General features: G+C 52.3%; 10 protein-coding genes across 10 annotated transcripts; 4 read left to right on the plus strand and 6 right to left on the minus strand.

Moving 5' to 3' along the window:
* Positions 1 to 252: 252 nt before the first annotated feature.
* Positions 253 to 1,480, minus strand: NMT1_1 (NMT1/THI5 family protein; the record flags this gene model as incomplete). Its single annotated transcript, XM_026755725.1, has 4 exons — positions 253 to 924; positions 980 to 1,129; positions 1,179 to 1,350; positions 1,446 to 1,480. 4 exons carry the CDS (start codon positions 1,478 to 1,480, stop codon positions 253 to 255), a joined length of 1,029 nt encoding a protein of 342 aa, XP_026614952.1.
* Positions 1,481 to 2,971: 1,491 nt separating this feature from the next.
* GSY1 (glycogen [starch] synthase) lies at positions 2,972 to 5,287 on the minus strand (the record flags this gene model as incomplete). The annotated part of the gene is made up of 4 exons (XM_026756090.1): positions 2,972 to 3,083; positions 3,141 to 3,336; positions 3,390 to 4,752; positions 4,823 to 5,287. 4 exons carry the CDS (start codon positions 5,285 to 5,287, stop codon positions 2,972 to 2,974), a joined length of 2,136 nt encoding a protein of 711 aa, XP_026614953.1.
* Positions 5,288 to 6,485: 1,198 nt separating this feature from the next.
* Positions 6,486 to 7,412, minus strand: CDV56_102920 (uncharacterized protein; the record flags this gene model as incomplete). Its single annotated transcript, XM_026756539.1, has 2 exons — positions 6,486 to 6,913; positions 6,980 to 7,412. 2 exons carry the CDS (start codon positions 7,410 to 7,412, stop codon positions 6,486 to 6,488), a joined length of 861 nt encoding a protein of 286 aa, XP_026614954.1.
* Positions 7,413 to 8,024: 612 nt separating this feature from the next.
* Positions 8,025 to 9,014, minus strand: CDV56_103094 (zinc-binding alcohol dehydrogenase family protein; the record flags this gene model as incomplete). The annotated part of the gene is made up of 1 exon (XM_026756713.1): positions 8,025 to 9,014. The coding sequence occupies one exon, from the start codon at positions 9,012 to 9,014 to the stop codon at positions 8,025 to 8,027; it is 990 nt and encodes a 329-aa protein (XP_026614955.1).
* Positions 9,015 to 9,794: 780 nt separating this feature from the next.
* On the plus strand, positions 9,795 to 10,114 carry CDV56_103301 (uncharacterized protein; the record flags this gene model as incomplete). The annotated part of the gene is made up of 2 exons (XM_026756920.1): positions 9,795 to 9,887; positions 9,953 to 10,114. 2 exons carry the CDS (start codon positions 9,795 to 9,797, stop codon positions 10,112 to 10,114), a joined length of 255 nt encoding a protein of 84 aa, XP_026614956.1.
* A 467-nt stretch (positions 10,115 to 10,581) lies between these two features.
* CDV56_103390 (vacuolar protein sorting-associated protein 54) lies at positions 10,582 to 13,956 on the minus strand (the record flags this gene model as incomplete). Its single annotated transcript, XM_026757009.1, has 3 exons — positions 10,582 to 10,774; positions 10,826 to 13,679; positions 13,737 to 13,956. The coding sequence occupies 3 exons, from the start codon at positions 13,954 to 13,956 to the stop codon at positions 10,582 to 10,584; spliced, it is 3,267 nt and encodes a 1,088-aa protein (XP_026614957.1).
* A 525-nt stretch (positions 13,957 to 14,481) lies between these two features.
* On the plus strand, positions 14,482 to 16,807 carry MCM5 (MCM DNA helicase complex subunit MCM5; the record flags this gene model as incomplete). Its single annotated transcript, XM_026757410.1, has 4 exons — positions 14,482 to 14,618; positions 14,671 to 14,797; positions 14,856 to 16,258; positions 16,315 to 16,807. 4 exons carry the CDS (start codon positions 14,482 to 14,484, stop codon positions 16,805 to 16,807), a joined length of 2,160 nt encoding a protein of 719 aa, XP_026614958.1.
* A 604-nt stretch (positions 16,808 to 17,411) lies between these two features.
* CDV56_104083 (ribokinase) lies at positions 17,412 to 18,569 on the plus strand (the record flags this gene model as incomplete). Its single annotated transcript, XM_026757702.1, has 1 exon — positions 17,412 to 18,569. The coding sequence occupies one exon, from the start codon at positions 17,412 to 17,414 to the stop codon at positions 18,567 to 18,569; it is 1,158 nt and encodes a 385-aa protein (XP_026614959.1).
* Positions 18,570 to 20,735: 2,166 nt separating this feature from the next.
* On the plus strand, positions 20,736 to 21,907 carry CDV56_104415 (uncharacterized protein; the record flags this gene model as incomplete). Its single annotated transcript, XM_026758034.1, has 2 exons — positions 20,736 to 20,850; positions 20,916 to 21,907. The coding sequence occupies 2 exons, from the start codon at positions 20,736 to 20,738 to the stop codon at positions 21,905 to 21,907; spliced, it is 1,107 nt and encodes a 368-aa protein (XP_026614960.1).
* Positions 21,908 to 22,308: 401 nt separating this feature from the next.
* On the minus strand, positions 22,309 to 24,397 carry CDV56_104560 (transcription factor TFIIIC subunit TFC1; the record flags this gene model as incomplete). Its single annotated transcript, XM_026758179.1, has 5 exons — positions 22,309 to 23,512; positions 23,565 to 23,673; positions 23,725 to 23,802; positions 23,857 to 24,166; positions 24,218 to 24,397. 5 exons carry the CDS (start codon positions 24,395 to 24,397, stop codon positions 22,309 to 22,311), a joined length of 1,881 nt encoding a protein of 626 aa, XP_026614961.1.
* Positions 24,398 to 25,698: the final 1,301 nt, after the last annotated feature.

Genomic DNA, 25,698 nt, shown 5'->3' on the forward strand with positions numbered 1-25,698 from the left:
ATTCGAAGCAAATTTTGCAGGAGCGCAAAGGAGCTGCTTGGTATTTTAAGATTACCTCAACAATCAAGGACCATATTCGCCATCGATCTGGACATTTTATTACAGCTATTCCAATTGCATTGATCAATTTCATCATTCCATTGGCTGTCTCACAGCGAGACTAATGAGCGACTAGGCTATCTGGACCAGAAAAGATCGTTGGTCTCAACATCAAGTCATACTAACCAGAGACGAAGGGAAAAAGTCAATCCCTTAAGCAGTAGCAGACACCTGAAGGCGCTTGAAGCCGCCCTCGGCGGCGACCTGCTTCTGCAGCTCGGCCATGCGCTTCTGGTCACCGAGAGGGTCGGTCGAGTCCGCTTCCAGGTCCCAGGAGAGGTACTGGTTGGTGTAGTTGGGCTCAAAGGTAGCGTCGAGGATGCCCAGACGCTTTCCGTAGTTGGTGACCTTGGCCCAGTCACGCTGGACGTTCTTCAGATCGCGGCTGAAGTAAGCAAAGGAGCGCTCGAAGATCTTGCGGTTCACGGGGGTTCCCATGATGGGCTTGACATCGATGTACTCCTCGTAGGCCTTGGCGGGCTCCGCGAGGACGTAGTCGGTCGCGCGCTTGACGGCGCGCATGAACTTCTGCACCTTCTCTGGGTTGGCGGCCAGAAAGGCGTCGTTGGCGATGTAGAGAATGGAGCAGAAGCAGCAGCAGCCTAGCTCGGCGAGTTGGTCGATGCGGAGCATCTGGACATCATCGCGGGGACGGTTCTGAGAGGCAAGCCACTCGGCCAGCTCGACCATCTGCACGTTCTCGAGACCGATGCCGGCGTCAATGTCACCGCGGATGATGGCCTTGGTGACGTTCATGCCGCAGCGGACGGCAGTGTAGTCGTCGGCGGTCATGCCGTAGTACTTGGTGAGCTCATCGATTTGGATCTGTAATTCACCGCAGTGAGTAGTTGTCCTTAATCCAAAGAAAGACAACGCAAACCTTGCCAAACTCTCCGACATAGCCGATCCTCTTGCCCTTCAGGGAGCGGAAGTCCTCGGTGATTCCGCTATCCTTGAGGTAAACAACACCAGTGAAAGGCTCGTCGAGCAGGGAGCCGATCGAAGTGACGGGAAAGTTACGAGCTTTAGCCTGCGTGACTGTAAGCATCAACCCATCAATTCCACAGACAGCCACATACAGCAAGGGTATGAATCATAGCCTTGAAGCCCATGTCAACCTTGCCGCTGCCGATGATCTCGGTCACATCGGAGGGGTCATTGGGCTCCAGAAGAGCAACCTTGAGGCCCTCTTCCTTGAAGAAGCCCTTGCTGTGGGCAAGGTACAGAGGGGCATGGTAGGGCGTCGCGTGCCTACACAAGACGGACCACTTAGCAAGCGGGTCTCATAACACACAACACACAACACCAAACAGAGATCAGTAGCAGAACAACTGCAAAAGCCGTACCAGTTGGTCAAAAAGGTGATCTTATCAGTAGACATTTTGACACAGATTCACGTGGACGGCTATTGCAATTGTTCTAGAATCAGTCAGCGACGGAGAGGTAATTGGCCCCCTCATTTTCACAAAGGGGGTAAGGGGACAATCAGTGCCACGCATGTCCTTTCGCTAGTATTATCTAGATCAAGTTATGACAGTATAATCTCAGAACGACCGGGTTTCTGTCTGGATGAGCTGGGACCGCCGTTCAATCCGTATGCCAAGTCCCTCCGAGTCAAAATGACCGGAGAGACCTGTCGAACATTCTGAACCACGAAAGCACCAGGATTCAGACAGAAACCCAGATCGAACACCTGTCATGCGCGAGCAGTGACCGTTATTATACTATGTACGATACCTTGACCCATATCAACCCCTAGCGAAAAAGACCCCGAGGGTCATCTTGACTGCGCGGCCCCATGGTGAGTCCTACCAAAGGGATGGCAGAAGTTTTCTATCGATGAATCGACACGGATGAGGGGAAGAAAGATGGAAAAAGTTAAGAAGAAGAGCAGGAGGAGGAAGAGGAGGGGTAGAAATAGCAGGCCGGAGGGCAGCCGGCCGATTACCCCACCATTACCACCTCAGGCATCCAGGCTGTCCATGATCCAGTCTCACCGCAATAAACTCAACCTTCCATCGGCCAGGGTCCTAGCTTCAAAGGTTGCTATCCACTGTGGGCTACGAAAACAATCAACTGCTTTGATTGGCTTTAGACGACCGTAGGTGCGCTTTGCACTGAACAGTATTACCATTCTCATCACATCACTATGATCGTGTCCCCTCCTTCTCCTCTCCTGGATCCGATAATTGCCGGACAGACCATGCGAAAATACGTAAATAGGAAAATGTTTGGATGCAAATACAAACATGGGCCCATTGTCCTTTGCAACCCCCGTGAATCATGCTCATATCATATCACCATGCTTGCTCACTCCTCCAATGGTCGATGTATCAAGCCTTGCTACTAGAGATGGAACTACAGTAGACACTGAGACATACAGAATGTATTCTCTTAGGTAGCTCTCATCTCTGTTGACATAGAATTCACCAGATGGAGGTTCAGGGAGAAAACATTGCAACAGCACGCTATGTAGATGGCAAGACAGCACAAATGAAGATAATTTCAGTCAATAACAACCATGACACAGATGAACAGATGCAGACATGGCATAGAATTCAGCGGTAGCATAACACTCAATCATTAGGTGATCGGATTGACGCAAGATCTCAAACAGTCGGGTCAAATAAGACCACGTCAGTTATCTCCAAGAAATTATATCACGTAGTTGAAATGATCCAGAGAACGAGAAAAGAGGACATGCAGGTTTGATGCAGAATGAGAGAAAAGAAAAATAAGAAAGAAAAAGGAAGATCAACAAACAGTGGAGTTACAGGCTCTCCAATCTGCCGGTGACTTCATTCTTCTAAGTCATGCACGCTTGGAGGTGTGGATCCGCAAGGTAATCACCTGTCGATCATGGCCATCAGAATCAGCGGCTACCGTTGATGGAGATGCTATCCAGCGGCGACGAAGGTCGGTCCGAAGCCTTCTTCGTCCGCAGGGTGAGCGGGAAGTAATGGTCATCAGGCTCTTCCTCTTCGCTGGTACTGTGTCTTGTCAGTGACGTCCTCATTGCCCAGACTTAGGTATAGACTTACGGCAAACGCCATGCGATATAGTCCTCAGTGCCCAGGCCCTCCTTGACTTCCTGGATGGTAGCAAAATCACCCGGGGTCATCACTCCAGATCGATCCCGAGGAGATCCGGGCACTGACAATGGGCGCGAAAGCTTCTGCTCCGTTCCTCCAATAACATCGAAATAGTCTTCGGTGCCATCGAAGGATGAAGGGTAGGCTAGATATGGAGTCAACATCAAGTAAATAGCTGGGAACAAGGAGTTTCCTGACCTCTTCTTAGAGCCAGCTGTCTGGCTTTGACATATTCCAAGCCCATACGCTTCCAATCGAGTAGGTCACTCAAACGTTCCGTGCGGTTCCTTTGGTTAATGCGCTGTCGCCGGCTCTTCTGGGTGAAGTTGAACATGAACTCAGTCAGCTGATTGACAGAGTCATCAACACCCTTCATGCGACGGTCCACAATGTAGATTCCATAGTCGGAGGAGTTTTCAATCAATTCCTCCATGTAGCAGCCGAAACCGGACAAGTTGGTGGTGATGCTTGGAACGCCCATCACGGTACATTCTGCAGGCGTGTAACCCCAAGGTTCGTAGTACGATGGGAAGACTCCCAGATGCGTACCACGGACAAAGTCGTCGTAATCGAGAGGCAAAACAGGGTTGGAAGAGTTCAGGAACTCCGGATGGAAGATAATCTTGACGCGGTCCGTTGGGTAGTTGAAAAGCTGGACCCGACGAATTTGGTTGAGAATCGGATCTTCATGGTCATTGAGCATGTTGTGCGTCACGATGGGAGGCAGCCCGTGTCGCTTCATGGCAAAGAGTCTCCGACGCAGCAGCACACGGTCTTGGCTTGTGATCAGGTCCTTCTCGTCAGGCATGTTGTCGCCTTCTTTCCAGGCTAGACAACGCTCGTACATCCGTTTTCCGATACCCTTTTCGATCATCTCGATTGTGTCTCGCAAGGACTTGACGACAGCTTGACCCTTGAGCGCCTCCACAGTCAGCGACGATGTCTGCGCTGGCATGATAATAAAGGCCACAACAGTCGTTTTTGACCCGCTAGCTTTGAGGCGATGATTGAGACGAGCCATGCTCTCGATGAACATATCCACTCCCTTGTTCCGGAATTCATACCGACCTGCCGTGAAGACGTAGAGTGTATTGTCGAGATCAAAGTCATTGTGGCCATAGAAGTGACCGCGGACGAAGTCATTGATCTTCTCTTTAGACTGGGAGTGCAAGTTTTGGAACTCATGCACTGCCGAGAATTTCTTGACGTTCAAACCGTTGGGAAGGACACCGTCCGGTTTGCGCTTGAGGAGATGCTCACTCTCGAATGCAGTGATGTGGGAGACCGTGGTGAAGACGTCTGCGCTGTGCGCGGCGGCTCTCTCAATGCAGTACCTATGATAGATGCCTCTCTTGCCAGCCTCGGCGTCCACATCGAAATGCTGTAGATTGTTGTAGAAGTCGACGGATCCCGCGCAAAGATACCGACCGAGCAACGTTGCATGAGTCGTGAAAATAGTGGTCAAATCCATGTGCCTCTTCTTGGTGAGAGGAAGGGCGACACCGGCAAGCCATTCGTGGAAATGAGCGACCACTGCATGTCGGCGTTCGTGAGCGATAAACTGAGGCCATCGGTTAGCATCGTCGCCTCCGAGATCAATCTGCTGTCAATGTCCACGGAAGCGCACGTACTTCTCCCAAAAACCATGCCACCAGGTAACCGAAGACAATCGCCTCATTGGTCTCCGCATCCGACGCCGGAGACGGAATGCCGGCTGTATTCCAGAGGTCGCCCTTCCACTCGTCCAGGTATTTGTATCCAGTTCCTGTATCGATGAGGAGAACACGGGGAGCACCCTCAATCAGCCAGCGACCATACACCATGTCAATGCCACGCTCCTTCATGGAGTTCATGGTCTCCACCATGCGGGGGTTCGAGGGAGTCAGCTCCTCCACCTCCACGGCTGCAGAGGCCCGGTTCAGAGGCCCGATCAGGGTGTATCGGTCGCCATATTCAGCCGTAGTGACCGGAGCTTTAGATTTGAGCACGGAGTAAATACCACCAACTCGGTTGGCGACTTCGGTAGCAATCTCAAAGAGGATGTGGTTGCGCACATCTCTCTTGGGAGGGTCGGGACCAGTTTCCTCGCTGGCCATTGTGACGCCTTGAATGCTTGATTAGAAGCTGTAGGAGTACGCAATATCGTAAGAATCAAAAACAACAATTAAAAAGTGAAGCGCAATTCAAGACAGAGCTGACCAGCACGAGGCACGATCAGGCGAGGGTCGGAAACAACGAAGAGAGAACGGTCGACATTGAGGGAGGAAAAGAAATGGGAGACGCACGAACCTGCCGCTTTTCGTCTTTCTCTTTCTTTCTTTCTCTCTTCTCCAAAAAGAACGGTGGTTTCGACCGTGCGGGGGGCCAGAGATCCGAGTGGCGGGGATTAGTGTGGGAGGTTGGTTCTGGCTTTTGTCCAGATTCAGCCGTGGGTGAAGTCGTCCGTCCCAGGTACCCGGGGGTCTGAGGCCACACGAGAACAAGAAGAGGAGATTTTGAAGGGGATTCGAAATAGTGAAGAGATAGGATTTAAAACTTGGAAGGCCAAATTTTTCTGACGAAAGGAAATTTCTGCTCTCCCTAGTTCGCCTCCTTTTTAAATTTTAAATTACCGACTTACCTTCTTGCTCAGAGTGTTGGGGCCCGGAGGTTTGCGCTCACGGACAAGGAAGAGATGCTACCATCTTCCAGGCCCTTAGCTCGGCCAACCTGGACCAGGGTTTTACGTCTGTGCAACCGCTATTCTTCTGCCTCTCTCCACACTTGAGTAATTTGATAAGAGCTGGTACCAGTATATGGAGACAATTTATGGAGTAGACAAGATTACGCTCTCGGTGTGCAATGGAAGCTTTGTTCTTGTATTTAGTCTAGTATGGTAGTCCTCCCAGTCCTGGAGCTAGCTCTGCGACCACAGGAGATGTCGCCCCCTACATCAATTGTCCATCATCCGAATTTCCACCACTCTAGAGACTACATCCAACGAGAAGCTGATGATCAACAGAGGCCATGTCATTCCTTGCTAATGGGTTCTGTGTTCTGTTCAGTACTGTATAGTAACACATTCCCCGCTCGACACCGAACAGAGAATTCGAGATCTGGGGAAAGCTGCTTGGTTATGACGTCATGACCCGCCCGTCAGCTAGTCAGGCATGTGACTCTCTTCTGCCAATCAGGTTTTGGCTTCTTTTAGCGTGTTTGGACTCTCAGGATAGATACACATGGACTACAGAGTACAGCAGAGTAGAGTGACCTGATGGTGATGTCTATAAGCATAAAGCTACATGACATGAAGTTTCAACAAACTCCTCCCTCCCAAACAAAACTTCTTGCAGGTCGCCCAGTGACCCTTTCCACTGTGTTGCTCGTCCCGGTCTCAAAGCCAGTGGACGCCGCGGTTTCGAGGTTACTCAGGAACCAGGCATAGTAGTCTGAGACACCAGCTTTGATCAACGCTTCGTACCGCTCGTCTCCTGTCATCTTGACATGTTCGATCCGTCCGCCCAAGAGCACAGTCAGCTTGTCGGCTATCTGATCATAAGTGAGAAGCTCCGGTCCCAGAATGCGGTGATCACAATTGTGTGAGTGAGGATCTGTCAGGGCTCGAAAAGCGACTGCCGCAATGTCAATGGCACTGATGAAAGGGATCTTGCCGTCGCCGCAGGCTGTATAGATCTTGCTCTGATCGCGAATCACTGCACATGGGGCCTCTTCTGAGAGGTTCTCTAATGGCACAACGAGTGTCAGCAGGCTCAGCCAAAAGCACAACTGAGCACTTACCCATTACCAACTTGGGCGCAGGACGCAGTAATCGATCTTGTTATTGAGAAAATGCTGCCAGACCATGCCCATGCCGGGCTTGCCTGGCTCAGCAGAGGTACCGGCGACCAAAACATACCTCGCAACTGCGTGGTTCCCGCGCGCGTACTCGATGAACTCAACCAAGGGCTTCCATGGCTCAGGCACCAACGGCTCCATGAGATAGATCGCCGATATTTTTTCGCCTTCCACAAACTGATACCGAAATGGTTGCTCCCAGGTTGATTTGTCGAGCCAGTCGAAGGTCACCGCTGGCATACCTGGTGGTGCCGCTGCTGCACCGCGTCGCGAGGCCAGCAGAAATGGAACATTCGCATTCTGGAGGAAGCGAGCCACACGGACGGATGTTTTACCCGTCCCATCAGTCAGCAAAATGGCCATTTTCTCTGTGGACCGTGTTGTCATTGGGATAGGATTCACTAGGATCAGCGTTGTGTCCTTGCTTGCTACGCGATTGATCTATATACCAGTAATGTATGGTGAGATCTAAAGACCTAGCAAGGACTTAATATTAACTCCGAGCCAGGATTGTAGCCTTGCGCTCGGAGTAGAAGGTGTATATCCGACGGTGATAAAAAGGTCTCACGCTCAATAGCTGCAGATTAGTTGGAATCTTCTTGATATCGAGCAACCCTAGACTTTCCTGGCTTTTATCTCCGATCACTCCACGGCAATCCCATAAACATGAGCAAGACGCTCATTCAACGAATTTGCCAGCTCTGTTAAACACGTCTGGCAAAAGATATGATATCTCGGTTACATGTCAATTGACATTACCGTTCTTCCCTGCACCGTTCCCTCCTCGTCTGGATTTGGATATGGTCCAGTATCAAAGCACCAAAGGTCAGGCCCAGCTTGATCCCTACCTGAAAGATGGCCAGAGGTAATGGCGATAGAGCATGCAGGCATTAGACATTAAGTATCCGATTGCTTCTATTTCATCACTTTCTATCCATGTTATGCTAGAATCTGTCTATGAGCAAGTCGTTCAAAAGGAAAGCTGTTGCACCGTCTACCTCAGGGGAGAATCACAATCTTCCCTTCAGCTTCATTCTCTTCCATACACCGATGAGCCTCCACAATCTGTTCCATCCGCAACACTCGTCCTATCTTTAGTTTCAAACTTCCCTGCTCAACCAGCCTCAGCACCACATCCAGCGGCGTGCTCATGAAATCCTCAGACGTCCCACGGTACACCGTCAGCTTGATCCCAGAGGGGATGAACTCCATCAGATCCACCTTCTCCAAAACCCCCTTCTCACTTAACGTGCCAACCAGAGATACAATACCACCTTTCTTCACACACCGCAACGAGTCAGCCAGCGTAGCCACACCCACCAGCTCAAGCACTTTATCATAGTAACCCCCCGAGCCAGCAGCCAGAATCTGCCCCGCAACCGCCCCATCATCAATCCAGACCCGATCCGCCCCATTCTCAAGCAACAGCGTCTCCCGCTCCTTCTGCCTCGTCGTGCTCGCCACATACGCCCCGTGCACCTTCGCAATCGCAGCAGCCGCCAGGCCCACAGACGTCGTACCCCCACGTATCAACAACCGGTCCCGCGCCCTAAGCTCCAGCGACCGAATCAGCGCCCCCCACGCCGTCTGCACCATCACCGGTACCGCACCGAGAATTTCCCATGGCAGATTCGTCTTCGTCCGGAGGAGCTGTGTCTGCCGGGCCGGAACGCACGTGTACTCGGCGTATCCGCCATCGAAAACAGTCCCCATCCCGCCCATGGCGGTCGCTACGATGCTACCCGGCGGGAAGACGTGTTCTAGGCCCGGGGCTGCGTCGACGATGCCGACGGCTTCGATGCCGGTGATTCGCGGGTATGCGATGGGGCGGTGGCCTCGCCGGGTGAGAAGGTCGGAGCGGTTGAGGCCAAATGCTTTGATTCTGATGCGGAGTTCGCCTGGTTTGGGGGTTGGGATGGGGTGGTGAGTGAGCTTGAGAGCGTCTGGGGGGCCGGGGGTGTGCAGGACGATGGCTTTCATTGAGGACATTTTTCTCTTTTTGATTCACTCAAGTCAAGGTGCTATCTGTAGGGTTGTATCTGAAGGTGTGGTCACTATCTACTGCATGATCTGTGGGTGAAATGGATGATGGTTCATATTCTATCCCTTCCTGCATGATCCTTCCTCGTGCATATCACCAGTTGTCTGTTCTTATCTGCACCGAAGCGCGGCGCAACCATTTCAGGCACAACATCTGTTGCCTGAGGTATCTTGCTCACCAGTTGGTGGGGTAATCATTGGCCTGAAGGTTCGGGTACAAAATACAGATTCCAGGTTATCTCGTTGGCAGATGCAGATCAGCAGAAGTCAGGTACCTAGTTACTTCAGACAAGGCTCGCGTGCCTATTTGCCAACTCTTGCAACCTCTTATATGAAACCCCCAATGATCTCCCAAATATCGTAATGAGAACTCTTTAGACCCTCTACCTCGTATCTAATGGCTGGTCCTTTTGTTGTCATCGTACCTTGACCAGAGCAGATGAAGTCATTGGCTCTGGTTCTCGCTCCACAATGACCTCATGATGCTGTCAGTGTCGTCTTCCACCACGACCAAGAATCCCACGTCGGCTCCAGATCTATGCGATCATCTACGCACAGGGATAGCTATATAGAGTCGAAAAGTTCTCCTTTGCTGCTATCCTCACACACCACAAGCTACACCACTAATCCTCTCACCTCAACTATCCGTACGGAACCATCCACACAAAACGCCTCAATCAAAATCCAGCCCATCCTCTTCCTTCCAGATCTAGACGCAACTAAACCACCATGCCTCGCGGAGCAGAATACGACAACGGCATCCCCCAGTCCGACAACGCCATCGAGGCCGGCGAGACCAAGGTCCACGGCGTCAACTCTGCCGTACGTCTCGTCACCAACCACCCCCCGATCTCTATCACTAGACGGATACTGACAAAACGCATCAGAACGACCACCTCGACCGCGTCGACCGCACGGCTCCGCTCCCCGACGTCCCCGCCGGCGGCATGCACAGCGGCGGCGGTGCCCCCGGCCACTCGAGCGGCAAGGGCGGTCATGAGCCCAAGACCCTAGGCGAGAAGAAGGGTCTTGGTGCGCACAAGGCGTAGAGTACGAGGGAGGGTTTTCCATTCGAACTTGGGTTTAGAGGGTTGGCACTAGCATGGGCTGGCCGATGCGGGTTTTGCGGGAGTTGGGTCTGCGCGGTGCGTTGGACCTGGTCTGTATGGTATGCGATGCATTGAAGCGAGGGGCTTCCTGGTTATGGGTCAACTGTAAAGTATAATACATTTGATGAAATGATATGAAAGTATGAATGAATTATGGGTGCCATGTTGATTCTCTTGGTGGGGGATGTAGTCGAAGGGTAATGGTATAGGTATATCCGCGTGTGGGTTGCGCCAGCCGAATGGTATAGTAGCATCACTTCTTATGTACAAATCTGACGATGCAGCAGTGATACTAGGGCTCTGCCTCCCTGGCAATATTATGTAACATGTTAATGATTAGTGGTGCCGCCAGGACACTAAAAGTTACCCATGCCATGCGATACCATGCTATCCCGACAGCCTCCACATCAGGAACTCCTCGAGCTCTCTTCGCTGGTCTCCCGGGGCGATTCCTTCGGTGACTCGGTTGATGCTGCTGGCTTCTCGTCCGGCGACGAAGTACTCTTGCCCTGGACCAATTCAACCAGACGTTGTCCTAAGTCTCCGAAGCCGTCGATCTTGCTTAGCCTGGTCTGGAGATACTCTGCATCCCGTTGCATCCTGAGAATGGTCAGAACGAATTGACTCTGAAATCAGTAGAAGGCGACGTACCTCTGTTTACCGGCTTCTGTGCGGACGGTGACCTCTTCAAAAGCTCGGGTCCATTGATCGCGGTAGATTCTGAACACGGGGTCCATGATCATCATGACTGTTGTCTCCGGCAGGTGTTTGCTCAGAACACGGTGCAACGTGCCCGTTTCTTTCGTCAAGGTCTCCATGTACGGGTTGACATGATTCGATCCCGCCGTTGCGTCCCAATCAATCTTTTTCATTGCGTTGACGTGCACGGAAGACCGGCCGCTCATGATGTCGACGAGTTTCTCATGGATCCCAGATTGGTGTTCCTGGTACAGCCGCTTGACCTTATCGAATTCGCCCATCAGAGGGCTCGACGGCGCATGCCGTCGCACAAATTCCCTTATATAAGGTACCAAGGCGATAATAAAGCTCAGAGCTTGTGAGGAAAGAGCGAGATGTTTGGTGGTAATATTTTTCAGCCCCGCGCTCCTCGTAGCCCCAGCACCCAGAATGAGTTGCGAGGATCGAGAATTGAATAACTTCAATGACTCCAACAGACCAGGGGCTATATCCTGCATCATACTTGGAATATTGGCCATAAGAAACTGAAACTCCTCGATGCTCTTCATCATCGCCACCGCGCATTCGGGAAGAATATATTTCTGCTCGTCAATCACAGCACTGCGCACCTTGTCCTTGCCTGCGCCATTGGTAGCAGCGGAATCTGTTCTCGCATGCTCGTGCTGTTCCTGCGGCGACCAGATCCTAGAGACGGCGATCCAGGCTTCAACATCCTTGGTGCTTGCATCGAGAATTTTGCTGAGAATGGCAGTCTCAGTCTCGCCAAAATCACGCGCGTCCCAACGGTCAGAGTCCATCACGTCGACGAGACGGTGCCGTTGATTCTCCCCAAATCTGTTAATATAGTCGCGGATCTGGTTGCCGACAACAGTCTTCAGGGCTGTGCCGCTTCTTCCAGAAATAGCCTCACATTCGTCGGCGAAAAGTCGATTCAGTGTGAAGTACCGGAGAAACTCCTCCTTGGGCAATTGAGATGTCTGTTCCGACCGAACCTTCAATACCTTCGTAATCTGTGACTGAGCAATGTCAACAGCCTGTCCCAGAAGGCTGGACATGTCCAGAACCTGTAAGATTTCGTCCTGCGCTTGAATGGTCGCTGGCAGCCGAGGACCCATAGGGTTGGTCATACTCTGTGGGTCGGGACTTCGAGGTGGTGAACTGAGGCCAGCAGTTGCAGTACCTTCAAGCCCACTGGCGATGTCGAGAAGGACTTTGACTTGAACGCTAAGTCTCCGCAACGACTCGCTGATGCCGGTGTAGACTCGAGTAAGCATAATGTAGGCATCCTCCGCGTCTAGAGCGCGCAGGTTGCGAGCCAGTATCGATGATTTCTCTTGTTGGCTACGTTGTTGGGACCTGTGCGTAGAGACTGACACCACCGACTCACTGTCATCATCGCTGGAGCTAGGCATGTGTTTCCGGATGAGGCCCTTCATTTCTCGAAGAACTGCTGTCTTGAACGAAGTCGCTGCTGGCGTCGTGTATTGCGCACGGGCGAGGCCAATCAGATTCGTATGTAGTCGTGATCTCACATCTTCGTCAAACTTCATATAAGCTGGAGACGCCGAGGCACCAGAGCGCTGTGCTCCGCGTTGTCGTTGGAACGATGAGCCCCAGCGTTGTAGTGTCACATCCGAGGGGACATTCTCAATGTGTTTGCGCAGGTCCCCGAGTAGATCGTTCAAGAACCGGTTCTCGTATCCCATGCCTATCCGATACCTCAGTTGCGCAAGGTCATCGGACGCACCGTCGAGGGCCTTGAGTCTCCGCAAGTCGATCGGCCTCCTGGGTTGAGCTTGGGATGCACCATCCTCGCCGGTATTGGCGGTCTGCTCCCCAGCCATCAATCGCTCCACTTCTTCAAGACCGTCTGCAGCTTCCTCGATCTGCCCGTTCTCAACTAATTCCTCGCATCTGGCAACTGACTGAACCACATCCCGCAGCTGGGATACCGCGTCCGCGAGCATTCGCACATTCTCCCTGCGGCGTCGAAGATTGACAATTTTCAACCCACCCAACGCCATCTCACGGTCAATCTTTTGGAGGTCTTTGCGTAGGATTTGTATCCTATTGACCGAATCGGCTGCCTCGGAGTGTAACTCACGCAGGGAGCCCAGCGCGGTAAAAAATGATTTAGACGCAGTCGAGATGGAAGAGATGAGGTGGACCTCGACAGTATCCATGTACCACGAAAGTTTTTCTTGTAGGATTGCATTTGTGGCAAGCGCCTTTCTCCCGGTGTTTGCTGTTTCAGCGGCCGATTCATTGGTCGCTTGGCCGTCCTTTCCTGGCAACTTGGGAGGTCTTACAACTTCCGACTTCTCGGATACCACATCGAACGTCCGAGGGTTTTCAAGGTGAAAGTCATCTTCGAAATAGACCGATGGAATTACAGACAGCGGGGTGATGCCCTGGCCGCGACCTCGACCAGCCGACGACCGCCTTCTGCCCCGTGGATCAAAAGGCGATGTTGCTCTGGAACTCGTTGACAGCACGGACGCTCGTCTCTCCATAGGTATTGGCATCAGCGAGCCTTGCTCGTCCGATCTCGAAGCAGTCTTGCCATCCCGGGCCAGTTGAGCATCCTGATCGGCTGTACCCTCTTTTGCCTGCTGAAAGACTTCGTATAGTGACCCAACCTGCGACAGGTACGGCTGAAAGGCTTTGGAGTCAACATGGGGAATATTTGTCAATGTGACCGGAGGGATGTCTCGTGTGCTGGGCGGCTTGTACCCAGTGGACGCTACGGCGGTATGCGGAACAAGACCTGTGCGGACGATCGGCGGCTGAAGAAGGGTGGAAATTGCTGCACAACGCATTGATTAGCGGCAAGAGAAACTATGAAATACTAGAGATAACGCACCATTTTGTCCCGACTCCGCGATTGAACCGTGGTGTTGGGATGGATCAAGGACCCCTCCAATGCTAGCTATGGAGCTGGCAGTTGATCCTCTTCGCAAAGGGTACTTCTGAGGCGGAACGCGGGGAGATTCGATCTGATTGAGCGAGAATTGAGAAAGCGAGGGCGTGGATGTACCCGAGGCCAAGCTATCAATCGATTTGCGTGGGCTCATAGAGGACATGGCGTAGAGGCCTAATGACCGACTCCGACGGCCAGAAGTTGGAGAGCGACGCTATCTAAACATGACACGGGGACAGCTGTTCGAATCGTTCCAGTCGTGGCAGAGCGGCAGTTTCTTCACCAACGATCTTCGAAATGCGCAGTCGGTCTGTCAATAGGAGGAAAGAGACCAATTTCATTAGAAAAAGACAAGGGATTCAGACCGCAACGTCACCCAGATACCACCGAGCACTGATACGGGGCTTCATTCTTTGGCATCATGACAGCGCATCCTGATCGGGTAAGGCGCCAGGCCCCGAGGCCGCGGCACCTAGGCCTATTTTGGGTATCGGGATGAACATTTCCCCGGTACTGCCAGGCCTGCTTCTGCCTGAGGCCAAAATCAATTAACGCGTGCTTGGACGCGACGCGTTGCATTCGTGTTTCAACAGTGCAAAAGTTGTCCGCATCTTCTCCTTGATAGAGGTACTCCCGTCATCCACGCAATTCTCCCCCTTCCCCATCAGGCTTCATCGCTGTCTTCGATATGGACAGACGTACTCCCTATACCTTGAGCGTTCTTGCTCCCAGCACAGATGGCGCAGAAGAGTCCCGCACACAAATTCAAGCAAGGTTGCGCGAGTTTGTATTGGAATTCCAACTTGACAACGCATTTATTTACCGGTATTTGCGAGGCGGACATTGAAATCTTGTGCAAGACTAACCGAAGGTACAGTGATCAACTGCGGCAGAATGTTCTCGTCAAGCAATACTACTGCGACATCGATATTGCCCATTTAATATCGTACAACGAGGAGCTCGCTCATAAGCTCACAACCGAACCTGCCGATATCATCCCCCTTGTGAGTATTGCCCTTCAAACTCACAATGGCTGACTCTAACCATCTTGCGCCGCTCTAGTTCGAGGCAGCTCTCCAACAATGCACTCAGCGAATTGTCTATCCATCTCAGAGAGACATCGTCCTTCCGTCCCACCAGCTCTTGCTTCACTCATCCGCATCACACATCTCCATTCGTGACCTGAACGCTACAAACATCTCTCACCTTGTTCGTATTCCAGGAATTGTGATTGGCGCCTCTACAATATCATCCAAGGCCACCGTTGTCCACATTCGGTGCAAGGCCTGCGATCACAGCGAAAACATCCGAGTAGATGGCGGTTTCTCTGGTCTCACGCTTCCCAGACGGTGTGGCCGTGAAAAGCTACCCGGTGAAGAGCCTGGCGAGCAATGCCCCCTCGATCCTTATGTGATCGCCCACGAGAAATGCCAATTTGTTGATCAGCAAGTTCTCAAACTTCAGGAAGCGCCCGACCAGGTGCCGGTGGGTGAGCTTCCCAGACACGTTCTCATCTCGGCCGATCGATACCTGGCCAACCGAGTGGTACCTGGGTCTCGATGTACAGTGATGGGTATTTTCTCTATTTACCAAGCAAAGGGGGGCAAGAAAGACGCAGCTGTGGCTATTCGCAACCCATATCTGCGGGCGGTCGGCATCAGCACCGATCTGGATCATACAGCAAAGGGCAATGCCATTTTCACCGAAGAAGAAGAGCAGGAATTTCTGGAGCTTAGTCGCCGTGAGGACCTGTATGAAGCTCTCGCCAGGAGCATTGCCCCCTCTATCTGGGGTAATCTGGACATTAAGAAGGCCATTGTGTGCCTGCTCATGGGCGGTTCAAAGAAGATTCTGCCTGACGGGATGAAGCTTCGTGGAGACATCAACGTGTTGCTCCTTGGTGACCCTGGTACTGCCAAGTCGCAATTGCTGAAATTCACTGAAAAAGTATCCCCTATCGCTATCTACACATCCGGTAAAGGTTCGTCAGCGGCTGGTTTGACCGCATCAGTGCAGAGAGATCAGCACACGCGCGAGTTCTATCTGGAAGGCGGTGCTATGGTGCTTGCTGATGGAGGTGTTGTATGTATCGATGAGTTCGACAAGATGCGGGACGAAGACCGGGTCGCCATCCACGAAGCTATGGAGCAGCAAACAATCTCGATTGCCAAAGCCGGAATCACGACCATTCTTAATTCGCGAACTTCAGTGTTGGCCGCTGCCAACCCTATCTTTGGTCGGTACGATGACTTGAAGACTCCTGGAGAGAACATTGACTTTCAAACGACTATTCTGTCACGTTTCGATATGATCTTCATCGTTCGCGATGACCATGACCGCACCCGTGACGAGAACATTGCCCGACACGTGATGGGTGTTCATATGGGCGGCAGAGGTATTGAGGAACAAGTCGAGGCCGAGATTCCCTTGGAGAAGATGAAGCGCTACATCAGCTACTGCCGAAGGTATGTCTTTTATCGCACATCTTCAAGACAGAAATCAAGCTAACAAGTGAATCCAGCCGATGCGCCCCCCGTCTTTCCCCCGAGGCTGCGGAGAAGCTTTCCTCGCACTTCGTGTCCATCCGGAAGCAAGTCCATCGGGCAGAGATGGATGCTAACACCCGTTCCTCCATTCCCATCACCGTGCGTCAGTTGGAAGCCATCGTTCGTATCACCGAGTCATTGGCTAAGCTAAGCCTGTCGCCGATTGCCACCGAGGCGCATGTCGACGAAGCCATTCGCCTCTTCTTGGCGTCCACAATGGATGCAGTCACCCAAGGCGAAGGCCAGGGCAGCAAAGAGCTGATGGAGGAGGTCGGCAAGATCGAGGATGAGCTCAAGCGCCGTCTCCCCATTGGCTGGAGTACGAGTTTGGCCACTCTGAGACGGGAATTTGTCGACGGCAGAGGCTACACCGAGCAAGCCCTCAACAGAGCATTGGTGGTTCTCCAGAGACGCGATACGATCCAAATCCGCTCTGGTGGATCGCAAGTCTATCGGCACGGTGTATGATTCGTTTCCGTATTGGACTAGTTGCGAAGACGCGACCATCGAAACGCGTATATCATCTGGTTCATCTTCACATCAAGGGTTATGTATTAAAGGAGGGGAAGGAGTACATTTTGACCTTGCGATACTTGGGCACACAGGTTTGAAACGGTGTACGGCGCATGGTCCTGTTTCGGTCTATGGATTTTGAATGACTAGTTAGATCAATATATCCCGCCATGAGTGAACGAGATTGTTTCCCTGTAGCCTCGGACACAATTGCCGCGTGACTCTATAAACCTTTGGGCGACTTGCGAGTTGCTGTTGCATAGAGAGGAAACCCAAGTCTGCAGCGGGGAGCATCACAAAGGTCCCCACCGCGGCAACCCGGTGATGACGGAGTTGCTGGTCCGCATGATTTTACATTCTTCAAGACTTGAAACCCCTCAGAACAACAACCTATATTATAATCATAACCAGAAATGTAAGTGCTTTCTTCTCATAAAATCTCTACGGAGTGGATTGACCATCTCTAAAGACCCATCACCGATCTACACACGCTCACCCCGCATCCCCGCCTTGTCGACACAACCTACCAAGTGTGGCCCTACAATCGCAACTACAAACCATGGCACCTACAATCCGAGTCATCGGCTCCCTAAACGCCGACATGGTCTCAGTAACCCCTCGCTTCCCCGAACCAGGCGAGACGATCACCGCATCCTCATATTTCACCAGTGCTGGTGGGAAAGGCGCCAACCAGGCCGTCGCCTGCGGGCGCTTATCGCGGCGTAAACTGTCCTCGTCCTCCAAGAATACCGCAAGTCAGAGTGAGGGTGACATTAAAGTCGAGATGGTCGGGGCCGTGGGCGGACTGGACGGTCACTTCCAGGCGCTCTTGAGACCCACGCTTGAAAGGTCGGGTGTTGACACGTCGCGCGTGCGGGTGGTTGAGGATGCGTATACGGGGGTAGCGGTGATCATCGTGGACTCGTCGGCGGGCGGGGAGAACCGGATTCTGTTCTCGCCGGGGGCGAATTACCAGGGGATGCGGGCGACGCGCGAAGTGCTGGGGATGGGGCTTGCGGCGCCGGTGCCGGATGTGATTGTCATGCAGGGGGAGATCCCCGTTGAGTCGGTGGTGGGCATTCTACGGGATATTAGGGCGTGGAAGGCGAATAATAGAGCGCAGGGGAAGAAGGGTATCGAGGCTGGTCCGGACGTCATGTATAACCCTGCGCCGGCGCCGCCGGACGGGTTGCCGGAGGAAGTGTTTACCGCCGTCGACCATTTGATTATGAACGAGACCGAGGCTGAGCTGATGAGTCCGCCTACCGAGCAGTTGCTCAACGTTGTTCCCGGTGTGGAGGGGGAGAGCGGAAACGAGAAGGTGGCTCGGTACTTCCACCAGCTGGGCGTGACATATGTGCTTATCACGCTGGGGTCCAAGGGTGTTTGGTATAGTGCGACGGATGCGAGGACGTCTGGCCCTGCGGATGGGGTCAATCGATTCACGAAGCTGATTCCGGCCGCGAAGGTCAGCAAGGTACTGGATACCACGGCGGCCGGGGATACTTTTGTCGGAGCATATGCCGTGGAGGTGGCACGGTGGCGCGAGTCGCGACGAGCGGATGGCAAAGCCGGACAGGACATTGCTGCAGAGGAGAAGGCATCTCGGTATCAAGACGTCATGGACAAGGCGACGGGTTTGGCGACCCGCGCAGCAGCACGATGCGTAGAGCGACAGGGAGCGATGGACAGCATTCCTTGGGAGGATGAGATATGACGATGCTTGGTATGCGGTGAAGTCGGAGCTTGTAACGAGACGATTGACATGGAGGTGGATACATACCATACGATTGCACGAGAACGCTGTGAAAAATGGGGCAAAATGATTGACTATAAGTCAAGGTGGCAGCCCACAGGTCATCGGAACGAAGATCACTGGCGGGCATTGAAGAAAAGTATTCCTAGAAACTCGAGTAGAATGGAATGAGATGGGCTGTGGAATGAACAGGTTGAGCATTCATTCTTCAGTGCAGCAGCAGGAGATGCTTGAGCCTTAACGCCCACTCTGAGCTTACAAACTACGCCCATGCGTAAGATCAATTGAATGGCGGCACTCTTGCTAGCTCGACTAAGTCTCACGCAATAGACAGACGGTCCTAGCGTCTCCATGACGCTTTTCAAATCATGATGGTCTCGACGCAGCCGCTGGGGATGTGTTGTCCGTTTCAAATTGTCTCTCGTCGCGAGGGAACCACTGGCTGAGAACAACCAAAGATTTGACTTTAATTTTAGGTCTATCACTTTAGCCATATCATTGACAAATCAGCATGAATCCTCAATCAAGTCAATATGCGGTTACAGCTGAGCGATGAACACGGAGTATAGATAGAATATAGACGGCCTGATGCAAGGACGGCCGGCTTCTGAGATAAGCAGTCATGTAGGAGACTCCGTGGACGCCGAATCATGGCCATGGACCCAGGCATTGCTCAAGGAAGGGGCTGAAACAAACGATGACAGTGCGCGAGAGTAAGACGCGACATGCTGTACGGAATTAGAATCAGACTTTCGTGATCCTTGGAAGTTGAAGCACAGGAGGTCTGATTCCTGGTGAGTCGGTGGGACGCGTCGAAGGGATGGAATCGTGATAATCATAGTAGTGGTAGAAGTAGTAGTCTTTCTATCTTGCTTGTAATTATAATTACCTTTGTCATATCTAATGAGCCTCATACTGATGATCTTCAAGTATGTTGGCTCGGGAGTCCTCTACGGTGGTCTCGTTGTCGTGATCTATCATGAAGGATAAAGGCGTCATAGGGATCTATACTGTCGGATGATCAAAGACAATCAAGGGTTGAATGAAGATTATGGAATAACGGAACAGTAAGAGACACGAGTTGACGCGACTTGATGCACGTCCTCAACTTTGCCTACTTTCATCGTCTCTCGAGCATCTAGATAGTGGGAGGAGGTGAGGGGAAGCCACCAAAGCATGAAACTGGAATCGAATGGATCCGCTGGAAGAGGATAATTGGATTGTCTGGAGTCTTTGGATCTTCGAGAGTCCAATAGATATGCCGATTCAATAATTGAATAAACAAGGTGCGCGCCTTGCATAGGTCGTAGACAGCTTAAAGATGGAGTACATCGCCAACACGAACATGACGCGCTCCATCACGGTCCAAGTAAGTGTGGAGGTGGTCTGGAGGGAAAATACACCAGAAGACACGCCTCAAATACTTCGCTGCATCCCTCGTCCCTCATCCAGGCATGGAGATGATATCAATCACCGAATATCATACTACTACTTGATTCATTCTTCGCTGCTGAAGCATCCCTTTGCTGCATCTCTGTACCCAGTCAGAACAATTCCTGCCCTCCATTTTCACCAGGAATTCGCCCTGCCTGCTGCCCTTGCCTCCTCTTCTCTTCATCCAGTTTCATCCTCCATACGGAGTACTTCCTCACCGATCGTATATCTTCAGACCATTGCCTCGCCTGCCTCGTTCCTGATCGCTGATTTCGTTTTTTCTCCTAATCATCACCACCACGGTCTTCTGCAATCCCTCTCCTCCCTTCCACCAAAGTGTACGTCCACAGCAGTATCGTACCATATATACATTCAGCAACAATCAAACAGACCGTGCCATATTATCTCCGTCGCAGCCACACTGAATCCTGCTCCAATCATCGCTTACTTCCTCTCTGATCGATAGACGATCTCACTATCTTACCGTCAGCTGTGATCATCAGCTTGGACCGCCAATCCCTTGCTGACCCCACTTCCGCGAAATCAAAACAAATCCAGGCAGCCACTGCTCAGTCTCCCTCGGTCGGCTTTGACTGTTGAAATTGATAGCTCCTGATCAGTATTGAAAGAAGGCATTCTTGCTTTGACAGCAAGGTCTTTAGCGGGTGGGATTCGTTTCTGCATCCCGTCATTATGGCGGCCATCACCATGACTCCTACCACAATGCGCCAGCCCTTTGCCAGCCTCGATGCGCCGCGTATGCGCTCCTTGCTTAAGACAAAAATGAACATCAAGAACCAGCAAACCGGTATGTCTTCGCTCAGCCCTTGACCACACATGCAATATCCTTCTAACACTCTGCTCCACGTTTAGGTGCGTCGATATCTGCCAAAAGAAGACCTTTGGCTGAGGTTGATGCGGAGAATATCGACCCGGCCACCCTAAACATGTCAACAAAGCGAAAGCGCGGCTGCGATGAGGAAGACCATGATCCCAGCAAATGCTCTCCTAAACCACTGAAGACTTCTCGTATGGCTCTGACGGTCGTGAAATCGAACATTACTCCCCACATGCCTTCATCAACCTTCAAGGCGCCCCTCTCGAAACCTAAATCCACTCCAGCTCTCAAGCCTGTCGGCCGTTCGCCTCAGGGCAAATCTTGCAAAGCATTTGCTCGTCGCTCTACCATCACCAAGAGTCGGTCAGAACCTACAGGCAGAAAGAGCATATCCCGGCCTTTCTCCATCGCGACAGCATTGGGCAATGTGCAACCCCCGAGTCAGCCCGCCCCTAAGACTCCAGCGTCCTGGTCTTTTGAGATCTATGTGGACTCGGAGCAGGAAGAAATGACCAACCTGATGCAGCACTCCACCTGCGTGCTGGATATCAGTGATGACGAGGGCAAGATGGAACCTTCAAGTCGTGGCAAAGAGAACATCCCCCCGTCTGAATTGGGAATTGACCTGCCTCGGTCCAGTGAGCGCGCCGCCGCTGCAAGAAAGACCGACATGACAGATGAGCCTCGCTCTCCGCTCGGTGAGCTCAATGCCGCTGACTATTATGGCGAAGACTGCCATGCCTTTTCATATGCCGTGATCTACGACGAGGATGAAACCACCTCGGAAAAAAAGACAACCCTACCTTCTCTGCCACGCAACTCTACCCATCCCACTCGCACAAAGTTGTCAAGTGTATCATCCATAGCCTCCATCCTGGCAGCTACTCAGCCCGTCAAGGCTGCCGGGTCCACAAAATCTACGGTATCTGAGGCAGAAATTGAAATCTGGGAAAGCCAGAGCACTGCAGATGATTCAAAGGCAGGAGAGAGCAACCTCAGCCCTGAGCTCTCCTCATCAACCTCTTAGTTAGATAATGTTTGAATAATTATTTGTCCTGTCGATAATAGTCTGGATGGAACCGGCGTTTGAACTAGCGGGTTTGGGCACATTCTGCATGGCGTTGAAATGGTTTTTGTTTCTGGAATTGTACAGATTTGGATACCCACTCTCTTGGTCTTGTCATTTCTTTCCATAATCAGCAATTCTACCCGTCATGACGACCTTACGTTCCTTAGTCTTCCTTATAGTCGCTCCCTGCCTACCTTTTCCTTGTTGTAAGCAGTTCTGCTTAGTGTGCTCAATCTAATCGTGACTGGCTTCTCGTCATCTTGGCCGTAGCCGCCCAACTCGTAAGCCCAATCCTATGCTGAAGACATCAACGTCTCGAGCACGATAATTTAGGGACAAAACCACCCTGAGAAGGAGGATCATCGCTTTGAAGGTCCCTCGGCATCCATATCCTCTCCCTCATCCGACTCTTCCTGACCCGGATCATTCTCCTCATCCTCGACCGCCGCCGTAGCAGCAGCCTCCGCCGCCGCCACCTGAGCCTCCAGCATCTCAGCCTCCTCCAGCGCTTCCTCCTCGCCCTCGCTCTCCTCTTCCTCGCCTACGTCCTCGCTCCACTGCACGCGTTTCTCCCGCGCAGCACCAGGGGCAACCCCTCCCACCGAAGCAGCGGCATTCGCACCCGCACCCGCCGCATCAAGCTGACCCTTCCATGATCCCTTGATCGACGCCCGGATATCAGTCGCAAGCTGCATCTCCCGCGAGGACGTCCCCTCCGGGTCCAGCGTGAAGTCGGCCAGCGAGCCGTCCGGCGCCACATGGTCGGGGAAGCGGAGGACTCGCGCGAACTCGCGCTCGTCGGCCGCCCGGCCTTCAAGCATGCTCTGCACCTTGGCGCGCATGATCGTCCGGGCCTTGCCGATGGTGCCGCTGCCGAACCAGCCGTCGACGACGATGTCGCAGGTCTCCCTGAGGAAGCCTGGCGGTGGCGGGTCGGGCTCGTTGGGGAAAAGGATGGAGCGCAGGAGCGGGTCGGTGATGTCGCAGAACATCCACATGCGGCCGTCTGGCGGCAGGGGTGGGGTGCCGGTGAAGAGGTGCGTGTCGGTGGGTAAGGGCGTGAAGGCGTCGGGGCCCGTGGGGACCTCGTTGGGGCGTGGGATGGTGTGTCGTCGTCCGCTGCCGGCGTCGCGGGCGAGCTCGGAGGTGCCGGAGAGGATGCGGAACATGACGGTTTGGTAGATGCGGTAGGTAGGGGAGGTGCGTGGGTCGTGGCCGAATTTGATGATGGCGTCGCGCCAGGGTCCCGAGCGGAAGATGTAGCCTACATAGGGGACGGCGTGGCGGAGGGCGTAGCGCTGTTCGGAGGTTTTGAGGTGGTTGCGGAGGCCGCGGCGGGTCCAGGCTGGGCGGTCCTTGAGGAGGTCTTCGACGAGGGCGATGGTTTCTCGTAGGGTTGGCTCGAGGGTGTGGATGGGTGCGAGGTTCTCGCGGGGCTTGGTGGGCACGGGTGCGTCGAATGGCACTAGATATGTGTGGACTTTGGCGGCTTGGGAGGTGTTGATGGTGGTGAGGTTGCCGGAGGTGTCGACTGATTGTCGGACGGTTGGGTTTTGACGGTACCTTTGGCTGAACTTAGTGTTGATCAATCCATCTGTAGTGCAAGGAGTCATACATGTAGGTAAATGGGACGTCCCCATGGCTGAGGGATGGGGGTGGTATGATATCAACGTTGGATGTGGCACCCTTGCTCATGTCAATATCGAACTGTTTCATCTTATCATCTGGGTCAATCTTTAGTCATGACACTCTCCAGTCAGAAATGCAATGCTTACAGTCAAAAGAGAGAATCTGCTCCCGGAATCGATTAGTGAATGCGCTCCCGGTGGTCGAGTAGACAAAGTCTGGCATGCCTGGAGAACGTATGAACAATCTAAAGCCGACATGAAGAGAGGGGCAATACAAACCGCGAAACACATGCGTCCTATTAACCATCCCAACAGGCTCAACCTTATACTTGCCCACGTTGTCACTCAGACTTCGGAGTAGCTGCTTCGCACTCCTCCGCTGGGGCTGTTCATTGACAGTAGTGACTGGAACACCAGAGAAAGGCTCATCCGAGCCCCTCTTGCGTTTCCGACCAGTCCTCTTGGGAACTGTCACTTTAAGCAGGATATTATTAGAAGCAGAGCTCGTCGACTGGAGTGGTCGAGACATGGCATCCTCTGGCCGCAGAAAGAGTTTGGCTCGGGTATCAGCCTTTGGGGGGTTCAGAATCTGATTTCGTTAGCAGTCCTTTTTTATGCACAGACGGAGTTGCAACATTACCTTCGAGATGCCTGCGTTGCCCCGTAGAGTTTCAATTGCCTTGTCGACGTTCTTGATGATGGCCGGGTGCTCGACGCTGACGATGTCACGAGCGGGGATAGAGTAGTAGGGTGCTGTTCTTGTCCCTTGTTGGTCCATCATATTGTCTGGACTGGCCGAGGTCTTTTCGTCCTCCATCATGACTTTGTGTCGTTACCAAAATTTTGGCGTTGAGCTAGATCGTGAGACTGTGGTCAGGGAGAGTTGAGATGTATATTTCCACCGGTTCACAAATGGGACCTGGTGATGTATTGGAACCGGCAATCCAGCCGACTCCACAGGATGAAACTAGTCTTTCAATCCGTGAGACTAGAAATCTGGAAAACCTATTTTGACAATTGATACATGAAGTTTATAATGACGCTGAATCTCGATTTGAGGTATGGAGTATCTTGTCTCTACTGGTGAATAGGAAATTGCCGAGTCACATGACTTGTCTTAAAGCCGGGCCTTACTGTGAGGATTCTGATCCTCAAGTGTGATTTAATCATCTAACTAAATAACTAATTCAGAATGCGATCTATTCAGTGTGATCAGTCAAGTCTAGACAGTATGCAGATAGATAGACAATGACTTAGATAGCTGCAAGCGCCTGTCTTGTGTGTCGTGTGAACCCTCCTTAGATTAACCAGCCTGAGCGCTCCTCAGCCACAGACAGGACAGTTTCATCCCCATCATTAGAACCTCCACAACAACAATCATCAGCATACTACTCAGCGTTCAATAAACTTCCCCAATTCCCATTCCAGAAATTAGATATTACAGCTTCTACTTCTTTTTTATACATTTTATCTCATTCTTAGTTGTGACCGCATCGTCCGTCTTCATTTCTGGGGCTCTTGCACCCACCCCGCTTCCCAGCCCAGCCGCTAAGCGACAAGGAGACGATCGTCCCAAGCAGACCAAAGACCTTGATAGTAGCTGCTCCTGACTATCTATCGAAACCGCTGGGCTCGCGTCGGACGCAGAAAAGTGAAAGATCTAAAAAGACTGAGTCTCCTCCACCCGGCCTCGATATCCTCATTGTCAGATTCTGGAATACTCTACAAAGGTAAGTTGTGCAGCAATGGTTCCCTGTGACCAGATTAAACGTTTCTGTTTGCCCCTGGTGCTACAATTGTCCGCTTGTTCCTTAACCTACCGCTTCCCCCCATTTTGATCCTCAACTCTGGGGTCATTCGTTCAACCCACCACTTCCTAATTTTGTTTTTCGGATTTGAAGGCGTCGATCTTCCAGCTTGACTGGCTTGAAATCCTGCAATACTTTGATTGATAATTACCGTCGCTTCTACCTGTTGTGGTTGGACATGCTCATGTGGTCATTCCAGGCCGAACATAAACAAATCACGCCGTGGCTCCTCCTTGAACTGCGTTCGCGCTGCCCGACTTAACGCCTCCTGCTAGTGTGCGGCAGCTTGCTGCACTGGCATCGAGAACCTCGA

The sequence above is a fragment of the Aspergillus thermomutatus genome (genome assembly GCF_002237265.1).
Source record: "Aspergillus thermomutatus strain HMR AF 39 chromosome Unknown NODE_79, whole genome shotgun sequence".
NCBI classification, from domain to species: Eukaryota; Fungi; Ascomycota; class Eurotiomycetes; order Eurotiales; family Aspergillaceae; genus Aspergillus; species Aspergillus thermomutatus.